This window comes from Aquarana catesbeiana, linkage group LG04, assembly GCF_042186555.1.
Source record: "Aquarana catesbeiana isolate 2022-GZ linkage group LG04, ASM4218655v1, whole genome shotgun sequence".
NCBI lineage: Eukaryota > Metazoa > Chordata > Amphibia > Anura > Ranidae > Aquarana > Aquarana catesbeiana.
In genome coordinates, this window is record NC_133327.1 from 8800353 (window position 1) to 8811020 (window position 10668).

The window sequence follows — 10668 nt, forward strand, 5'->3', positions numbered from 1 at the left end:
TGAGGGTCTCTTACCCTTCATTCCCTTACTTAATTTACTGCCCATAATGACTGACCAATCTTCTCTACATGTGCCTATACCCTCTTGCCTCTAGACTACTTTTTCTAGCAGATGTGCACTACATATACCTGTGAACAGCACTATTCTTCCCTTTCTTATCTATAACACTCCGATGGACAGTAGACAGAGATAACATAACATATAACCACCCAATGGGAGATTTTCCTCTTGTGGGACTTTAAAAGGGAAGAGTCTTCAAACAATAATGTATCAAAAAAATATATAATTTTATTATCAAAAGTTAACATGACAAAGATTAAAGAGTTCGATGCCAGCAGATTTAGATGGTGGCAAAAAAAGAGTATACATATCTGTTTACAACAATACAATTAACCCCACACAAACTGTTCCGGTAATGGGCTGAAACAGAGGCCCGACGCGTTTCAAGGTTGTAAATGTTGAAACCTCTACTTCAGGGGCTGATGGTGAGGTATGTAATTATCGTGTTACTCCTAAGCCAGCATCAGGTAGCATCCGACTTCAAGGAAAAATGGAAATGAATGGTTTGCCGGCAGGGATCAGATCCATGAGCCAACGCTTAGCACCGAGAGATGCGAAAAATCCAAGACCCCGGACAGAGCACAAAGGGCGTCCTACCACTTATAGTATGGCACCACTGGTATTGAATACCATTGATTGTCCTGTCATCTGCTTTTACATAGAAAATAAGTCACTCCTTATTATGGGTGAAGGGATGTCACATAGGGCGATGTCTGGTCAGGAGTGATATTAGGTCCCCCAGTGAAAAAGATCACAGAAAAGGAGAGCGGTGGGAGCATCTGCAAGAAACAGCTTTGAGAGTAAGCGGCTGCACAACCAGTCTGATGCCTGTACTAGCATGTAAGAGTGACACACGATTACGTAGGTATCACAATAATATTACAATTGTACTTTTATGGTAATAAGGGGCATTACATAGGCAGGCTAATCCTAATCAGGACTCGAAAGAATGTAAACATGTACTGAAAACATTGTTAGTGTCATTTGCACAGTGAGGGCAGTATGCAATACATACAAAATAGAATACAATAATATACAGAACTTACAAATTTCCATTACATTACAAATGAAGCACCCAGATAGTCATATTCGTAAACCCTTATACCGGGTATGTAGGAGGGGATCCGGTTCACTAGTGATGAAGCCTAAAGAGCGCCTTTTCAAAACGTACGTAGTTGGGGAACAAGTCTTAAAGTGAAAACTTCAATCAAGATTGACTATTCTTAATCCTTATACTGCTAGCATTAGTAAATAGATCGGAAAATACAGTATATCATGTTTACTTGTTTAAAACTGTTTTTCAGGCCTAGGCAAATGATGGCATACATTCAGGAGTCTTCAAGAGGGGAAGAGGGGTTTTAACAGCTATGCACACCCTCCTGCCTGCATGTCTGAGCTAAGGGTAGATGGATTTCAGGAAGTAAGTTGCATGACCGCTGAATTACCAGTTTAAGCAGTGCAGTACTGAATAGCTTGGCCCTGCCCCCTGCTCTCTGCTCATGGGATTTGACTGACAGCAGCAGGAGCCAATGGCTGCGCAATATCTGAGTTAAGGAATTGTTGATTATGATCAAGCTCATCCTCCTGCAGCACTGAGACTTGTTATATAATGAAATAATTCTGCCAACTCTTCTACACCAGTTTGTGGAACTATGGTGAGATTTAAACAAGAGGAGGAGGATGAGGAAACAGAGGGTGCATTAGCAGCAGCTGTAGACAACTGGTTGCTCTGCACCTGGGAGGAGGAAGAAGAAGAAGACGGCTTTGTCAGCCACACAACTACCTTCTGTGTTTTGCTGGGGATTGCCTACATTTAATAACAGCTATGACATTAGGGGGAATAGAGATGTAGTGCTTTGGTGTACAATACATTATCATACAAGTATGCAGAGCTGTGCTACAAACAAAAGGCAGGTTTTTCTTTGACAGTAAAAACTGCCCAATGCAGACCCTGAAATAAAAAAAAGGGTTATAAATAAATAAATAAAATAATCCCCCCCCCCAAAAAAATAAAAATAAACCCAGAATCGCTAAACTTCAACTTTCAATTTTTTTTCCCTTTTTCTTTGCTTGTCGCTAAACAGAAACTTTGGTTGTTAATGACACAAACACTCAAAATTGTTGTTGAGTCTATGCACTGTGAAGAATTTCAAGATGGAACCTTAAATATACTTTACATGTCTAGTAGTCTATGTTTCTTTTTTTTTTTTCCTAGACATCGGGACACAGAGCTAAACATCAAAGACAACTCTCATTCAATAGTCAAATTCGAGGACCCGTATCAATTCCATATGAATTTCCTGAAACAATACTCAAAATGGACTTTGGTCTTCTTCAGCATGTCCTTACTGGCAACCATTTCCTATGTTTTATTTGCTTATTTTCGTATAGAAACACAATGGTTTAAAAGAAATTTTGAGTTAAAACACAGGCCAAAGGTGACTTCAGACTCTGTGACAGAGTTCTCAATGCTAACAAACAGATTGACTGTGACAAAGCCACCAACGCCTACTGAGACATTGGAGACCTTCAATAGGTCTCTGTTGACCATCTTACTTTGGACGTGGCCATTAGGAACAAAGTTTCCTCTAAATAGGTGTCCAAGAAATGAAAACTCTGGTTGTTTCTACACCGTGAACCGAAATGCGTACTCCATAGCAGACGCTGTTGTTATTAGTCACCGGGATGTATATAAGTCTGAAGAACTTTTACCTCCAGAGCCAAGACCACCCCACCAACACTGGATCTGGTTTAGCAGGGAGTCTCCAACCAACTGCCCACATTTAAACCTCATGGACAACAAAATAAACCTCACCATGTCCTACCGACTTGATTCAGATATATTTACTCCATATGGATTGCTAGAAAATGTTGATGGAAAAAAAATGTTTACAATTCCCCAAAAGTCAAAGTTGGTGGCCTGGGTAGTGAGCAACTGGAAGACAAAGCACAGACGAACCCAATATTACAAAGAGTTAAAGAAATACATTCCAATCGATGTCTATGGAAAATATGTCTTGCCTCTTCCGCAGAATGAGACTTTGCAAACTCTGGCCAGATATAAGTTTTACCTCGCTTTTGAGAATTCCATACATGAGGATTACATCACGGAAAAGTTCTGGAAAAATTCACTCATGGCAGGAACTGTACCCATCGTCATGGGTCCTCCACGTAAAAATTATGAGCGTTTTATGCCACACGACGCTTTTATTCATGTTGATGACTTTTCATCTCCCCAAGAATTGGCCGAATATCTTCTGGGTTTGGATAAAGATGAGAAAAGATACCAAAAGTATTTTAACTGGAGGTTCAGATATCAGCCACTATCCAAAACTGGTTTTCTACAAGCATACTGCAAAATATGTAGAGCATTGAAAGAGGCCCCTCTTTATAGGACAATACCAAGTATTGCTGAATGGTTCAAGTGAACTTTTTGCATCCCTGTATATCCAAAACCAAGTATTGTAACTAACAGATAACCAGTTACAATAAAGGATCAGCTTATTATGACTATGTCTAAAGCATTTTTTTTTTTTTAGAAAGAGTGTTGAGGGATTAGGCAGGTGAGGTAGCACTGGACCTGGTCAGAGGTAGGTATGACTTGGCATGAATGAATGAAACGAAAACAAACACATTTTTTGTCAGTGCACATGTCTAATATATACAGCCTAGTATATACTCTGCATTTAGTGTAGATTAGATATTCAGTGTAGAATCTATATTCAGGCAGTGTAGTATAAATAATATAATGCATTGAAGTGGTTAAGGGGAACCCTGTGCCAACATTTTTGATGGTCCCTCCAAAATCCATACCAGGCCCTTCAGGTCGGGTATAGATTTTAAGGGGAACCCCGTGCCATAATGTAAAAAAAAATGGCGTGGGGGTCCCCCCAAAATCCATACCAGACCCTTATACGAGCACGCAACCTGACAGGCTGCAGGAAAAGGGGGCGGACGAGAGAGCACCCCCCCTCCTGAACCGTACCAGGCCACATGCCCTCAACATGGGGAGGGTGCTTTGGGGTCCCCCCAAAGCACCTTGTCCCCATGTTGATGGGGACAAGGGCCTCATCCCCACAACCCTTGCCCGGTGGTTGTGGGGGTCTGTGGGTGGGGGACTTATCAGAATCTGGAAGCCCCCTTTAACAAGGGGGCCCCCAGATCCCACCCCCTCATTGTGAATGGGTAGGGGTACAAATCTTTTTTTCTCACTGCCAGATACTCTTTCATATCCTGGCAGAGCACACTGTGCCTTTCTTTTAGAAAAATGAGCGCTGTAAATACCATTTTAGCGCTGTCTTCAGGCTGGTCACGTGACTCTCTTGGCTGGTTTCCATGGCTACTGCAGGAGAGACTGTGATCTCCCCGGCTGACATCAGAGGGAGATCACGACCCCTCCTGCAGTATGTTTCCATTGGAGCTGTACAGCGGCCACGAGTCATGTGACCGGCCTGAGGACAGCTCAAAAGCAGTATTTACAATGCTCGTTTTTCTATAAGAAAGGTACCGTGCTCTCTGCCAGGCTCTAATAGAGAGTCCGGCAGAGTTTGAGTTATATGGGTTTAATGCTTTCAGATTCACTATCTATTTTGTCTATTTTTTTATTATTATGCAAACCAAAAGATGCAGCGCTAAATAAAAAAATGTGAAAATAATTATGGTGAAAAAAGAGTGACTAAAAAAGACTAAAGCAGAGTCTCATGAAAATACCAATATGTGATCAATGGTATACATATAAACCATAAACTTGTGAATAATAATGAAAAAATACACTTTACAAGTAGAGTATGAAGAGGGATAAGATAATCCCACAGATTAACAGTCCATAAACAAACAAGGAAAAGCACCCATCCGTGAAAGTGCCGGAAAACAAAGGGTTATCTTCTGTATCACTTCACACCTAAAGTGAGTAATAAAATCTGCTTACCAGATGGCGATGACTGCTATTAAAGCAGTCTCACCCAGCACAGGAAAATCGGTCTCCCCACAACCCAAAGCGCAGTGCAGCAACTAGCAGCGGATGATTCTCGGGAATATGAAACAAAAAATATCCATAATGTAACATGTACAAAAAGGTGGTTTATTGAGAATAAAAAACGCACTTACAATGTTGCATTCAGTAAGGAGCGGTGGGATATATCATAAATCAAGGTCCCGGTGTCTTCGTCTGTAAACCTTCACTTCCTACGTTTGTATTTTAGCCCATCCAAAAAAACATAATGATGTCACCATCGCAGGCTCCTCCCTATGCGTTTAGTCACAATAGGACATCGTCTGGGGATTAGTCAGGTGACAGTGTCATCACGTTTAAGCATTATATACACCATGGGCGCCATCTTAACTACTGGCAGCCGGATCAATATAATGGAAAAGGAATGGTTCAGCCATCTTAATTGCTAGCCGTCAAAAGGGCAATGATAAACTTAGGTTAATCTGGAAAGTGAAGGGAAAGAAAGCGCCATCTTGTGGCGAAAAAGAATACAAATGATATAAAATAGGATGGCATAAACAAACCGGGAAGGAAGAACAAACAGATGACGACACCGCAACTTGATCAAAAAAATGATAAATACATTAGCCATACATAAAGACAATGGTTGTGAACACTCAATGCAGTCTAATAAATATTATATATGATATTATATCCACATATAAAATAAATAAAAATTAAGAATAAAATCCTAAAAATGAGAAATAGGACAAAAAATAAAAATGCAAATTAGGCATTATTTATAAAACAATTGATGTCCCATTCGACATTTAATCCGTGAGGCACATAAGATTTCATATTGAAGATCTGGTTTTGAGTCTAGAAATGCATCTGACCATATTGGTGCCTCTCCAATGGGGATGTATCTTATCAAAAGCAAGAAAGAGAGTGCCTTTCAATTTTTTATTATGATATTTTGTATAGTGTCTTGACAAATTATGTTTTGTGAACCCTCGCTTGATATTGACCACATGTTCCGATAAACGCACATGTAGTTCACGTTTTGTCCATCCAATATAATGTTTTGAACATGGACACTGAATAAGATAAACCACACATCGAGTGGAGGGTGTAATGAAAGACTCAATGTTGTATATCCTATTCGTGACTGTAGAATGAAAAGTCTCACATTTCCTCCCTTGGAAGAAGTTAATTTGGCAAATATTGCATTTACGGCAGAGAAAAAAACCTTTCATATTTTGAAAAAAAGAAATGGTTTTAGGGGGGTCAACTATATTTGAAGCAATACTATGTCGCAAAGAAGGAGCACCCCTATAGATCACTACCAGTTTATCTGGAATAACTGCCCCAAGTACTTTATCGTTTTTAAGTATGTTCCAATGCTTTTGAAATATTTTCTTAACAGAGAAGTGTTGGTTAGAATAACTCGTAATCATGGACCATCCAAACTTATTGTCAGGTGCAGGATTGCATTCTCCTTCTCTGTGTAGCATAAGGGACTTATCCATATTGGCAACCTTGTTAATGGTAGTGTCAATATCATTTTCCAAATAGCCTTTATCCAAAAAACGTTGTTTTAATATCAAGGCTTGTTGGTGATAATCCGAGATGTCAGTACAGTTACGCCTGATACGCTGAAACTGAGCTTTAGGGACAGCACTTAACCATGGTGGATGATAACAACTGGAAAGTGGGATATAGGCATTCCGATCAGTCTCTTTAAAGTGTGTATTGGTAGTGAGGCGACCATTTTTGGCTATGATGTTGAGGTCAAGAAAATAAATCTCAGAGTGACTAGCTTCAAACTGCAGGGATATGCCCCTATCATTCCGATTAAGTTGTAAGAAGACATTTTCAAGGGAGGCTTGATCCCCATCCCATAGGAGAAGGACATCATCGATGTACCTTCTCCAAAGACGCAGCTCCTTGGGGGGATTTTTGTCAGTGACCTCTTTCTCCCATCTGGCCATAAATAAATTGGCCAGATTGGGTGCAATTTGGCACCCATGGCTATGCCACAAGTCTGCAAGAAGAAGTCACCCCCAAACCAAAAATAATTGTGGCCTGTAGCAAATCTAAGAAGTGCCATAATAAATGCTTTTTGAAGCTGTGATAAATAAGAGTCTCGATCAAGATAGAAACTCACTGCTTCAAACCCCTGCTGATGGGAAATAATGATGTAGAGAGAGGCCACATTGGCCGTAGCAAGGATGTAGCCCTCTCTCCACTCACATCCATCAAGCAGGTTGATAACCTGAGTTGTGTCTCTCAAGTATGAAGGAGCTTCAACCACCAGAGGCTGGAGAAAAATAACCACATATCTGCCAATCCTAGCCGTAATTGAGTCTATGCCACTAATGATAGGGTGACCCGGAGGTTTGGAAAGGGTTTTATGAATTTTTGGCAAATAGTACATGACTGGGAACCAGGTATGTCTTTTCTTTTTTATTTAGAATACCCTGCTCAAATCCCCTGTCAATCAAACCCTGAAGCTCTCTTTTAAATTTGACTGTGGGGTTTGAGGCCAAAGGCAGATACGTATCATGATCAGATAAGAGTCTATTCATTTCTTCTAAATAACTAGTTTTGTCCAAAATAACAACCCCCCCCCCTTTATTCCGCAGGACGTATGACAATGTCATTCCGTTCGCAGATTTGTGTTAAATGATAATGAAAATCACTTTTCTGGTTCTTAGGACATTTAAGTGCTATTAAGTCTTTAATGACCATTTCCCTAAAGACTTGTATAGATGGGGCGACAAGACCTGGGGGATTGAATAATTAAGCATTGGAAAGATAAGTATGTCTAATTGGGACATTACCCACATCATCAGAAACACCCTGGGGTGTGGGGTTAGCCACGCCGCAAGTCGCAAGGGGAGGCCTATTAGCAGGAAGAATTTGACTTCGGTCTCTAAAATAAAATGCCTTTTAATGTTAACCTTTCGTATAAATTTGTGTACATCGATAAATGTCTCAAATTTATTCAATCCATGTGGGGGAGCGAATTTTAGGCCTTGATTAAGGACCCTTTGTTCACCCTCAGATAGTTGAACTGTACCTAAATTGAAGACACCGCTAATATCTACTGCTTTCTTTTCTTTGGACTGGATCCTCCTCCCCCCTCTACTGCCCCTCTTTCCTCGTATTCCCTTTTTACTCTGTTGTTGCTCATGGGAAAAAAATGAGTCTGACTACCTTCCGTGTAATTCTGAGGCGAGTCTTGATAGTCATTTCTTGAATGACCGGGAAAATCTCCATATTGATTAGGGTGCCTAGTGATAACATGATTGCCCTCAATAAAGGCATCTTGATGGTAAGAAAGGGGAGTGAATCTATTTTGTAAAGGAATCTGTCTCCCACCAGGGGTATGAACCTGTGGGGCAGGTAAAGGGTCTCTGAAATCTCCCCTATAATCCCAGGGCTTTTGAAAATTATCCCTAGGGTCACCTCTGTAATCCCATTGTCTCTGCTGTTGAAAATTTCCATTGGGGGTACCCTGGGAGGATGATTACCTCGAATGTTATCCTTACGGGGCGGGCCTTTGTGATAGGTCCCTTGAGAGGTCCTCTGGGAGGAACTCCCTTGGCGGATTTGTTTGCCATTATTCTTGAAAGATTTTGGCCTAACACTGGGTTGACCTGCTTGACTAGTCCGAGGAGAAAAGCCAACAGGAGCAACACCAGTATTCCCATTGGTTTGAGATGGGAGTGACACAACCCTATTAGGAAAAGGGGCTGGGGGAGGCTGAGTAGGGATGGCTGTTGAGTAACCATCCTCTCACCTTCAGTAGGTTCATCTAAAGCAATCTGCCATTTGAGGACTGCTTTGTTAGAGTAATCTGCAAAATCGCGATTATATTTTTTCTTACTTCTCTGGTCATTATCTTCTTTCTTAAGAAATTGTCTCAATTGATCAGATTTTTGTTTGTAAACGTCTTGATCCTTGTACAATATTTATTTGTCTTTGACTAAATAGGGAATAGGGAATAGAGATGTAGTGCTTTGGTGTACAATACATTATCATACAAGTATGCAGAGCTGTGCTACAAACAAAAGGCAGGTTTTTCTTTGACAGTAAAAACTGCCCAATGCAGACCCTGAAATAAAAAAAAGGGTTATAAATAAATAAATAAAATAATCCCCCCCCCAAAAAAATAAAAATAAACCCAGAATCGCTAAACTTCAACTTTCAATTTTTTTTCCCTTTTTCTTTGCTTGTCGCTAAACAGAAACTTTGGTTGTTAATGACACAAACACTCAAAATTGTTGTTGAGTCTATGCACTGTGAAGAATTTCAAGATGGAACCTTAAATATACTTTACATGTCTAGTAGTCTATGTTTCTTTTTTTTTTTTCCTAGACATCGGGACACAGAGCTAAACATCAAAGACAACTCTCATTCAATAGTCAAATTTGAGGACCCGTATCAATTCCATATGAATTTCCTGAAACAATACTCAAAATGGACTTTGGTCTTCTTCAGCATGTCCTTACTGGCAACCATTTCCTATGTTTTATTTGCTTATTTTCGTATAGAAACACAATGGTTTAAAAGAAATTTTGAGTTAAAACACAGGCCAAAGGTGACTTCAGACTCTGTGACAGAGTTCTCAATGCTAACAAACAGATTGACTGTGACAAAGCCACCAACGCCTACTGAGACATTGGAGACCTTCAATAGGTCTCTGTTGACCATCTTACTTTGGACGTGGCCATTAGGAACAAAGTTTCCTCTAAATAGGTGTCCAAGAAATGAAAACTCTGGTTGTTTCTACACCGTGAACCGAAATGCGTACTCCATAGCAGACGCTGTTGTTATTAGTCACCGGGATGTATATAAGTCTGAAGAACTTTTACCTCCAGAGCCAAGACCACCCCACCAACACTGGATCTGGTTTAGCAGGGAGTCTCCAACCAACTGCCCACATTTAAACCTCATGGACAACAAAATAAACCTCACCATGTCCTACCGACTTGATTCAGATATATTTACTCCATATGGATTGCTAGAAAATGTTGATGGAAAAAAAATGTTTACAATTCCCCAAAAGTCAAAGTTGGTGGCCTGGGTAGTGAGCAACTGGAAGACAAAGCACAGACGAACCCAATATTACAAAGAGTTAAAGAAATACATTCCAATCGATGTCTATGGAAAATATGTCTTGCCTCTTCCGCAGAATGAGACTTTGCAAACTCTGGCCAGATATAAGTTTTACCTCGCTTTTGAGAATTCCATACATGAGGATTACATCACGGAAAAGTTCTGGAAAAATTCACTCATGGCAGGAACTGTGCCCATCGTCATGGGTCCTCCACGTAAAAATTATGAGCGTTTTATGCCACACGACGCTTTTATTCATGTTGATGACTTTTCATCTCCCTTGATCCTTGTACAATATTTATTTGTCTTTGACTAAAGAAATCGCATCATTCAAAATCTTGAGTTTATCCTGTTTTTTACCCAGTAGAAAATCAAGAAATTTAATGCCAGTATAGTTAAAATAGACAAACCAACCCTCTAGATCTGTTTCACCCTTTTGGGAGTTCACCTCCCATCTTAAATTATGAGGCACCATTTTTTGAGCAACATACTGTTCCAAGTATGCCACGTCCCAGCTAGTATGTAACTCAGATGTCAGAAGATTTTTGAGTCTG

The 10668-nt window shown here is 40.2% G+C and overlaps 2 protein-coding genes across 2 annotated transcripts; both read left to right on the forward strand.

Moving 5' to 3' along the window:
- Positions 1-2351: 2351 nt before the first annotated feature.
- LOC141139023 (3-galactosyl-N-acetylglucosaminide 4-alpha-L-fucosyltransferase FUT3-like) lies at positions 2352-3488 on the forward strand. Its single transcript, XM_073624794.1, has one exon. It carries the CDS (start codon positions 2352-2354, stop codon positions 3486-3488), a length of 1137 nt encoding a protein of 378 aa, XP_073480895.1.
- Positions 3489-9449: 5961 nt separating this feature from the next.
- LOC141141111 (3-galactosyl-N-acetylglucosaminide 4-alpha-L-fucosyltransferase FUT3-like) lies at positions 9450-10430 on the forward strand. Its single transcript, XM_073628820.1, has one exon. It carries the CDS (start codon positions 9450-9452, stop codon positions 10428-10430), a length of 981 nt encoding a protein of 326 aa, XP_073484921.1.
- Positions 10431-10668: the final 238 nt, after the last annotated feature.

Excerpts from the sequence above, each read along its gene's own strand:
- LOC141141111 (XM_073628820.1), top strand. The coding sequence starts at position 9,450 with ATGAATTTCCTGAAACAATACTCAAAATGGACTTTGGTCTTCTTCAGC.
- LOC141139023 (XM_073624794.1), top strand. The coding sequence starts at position 2,352 with ATGAATTTCCTGAAACAATACTCAAAATGGACTTTGGTCTTCTTCAGC.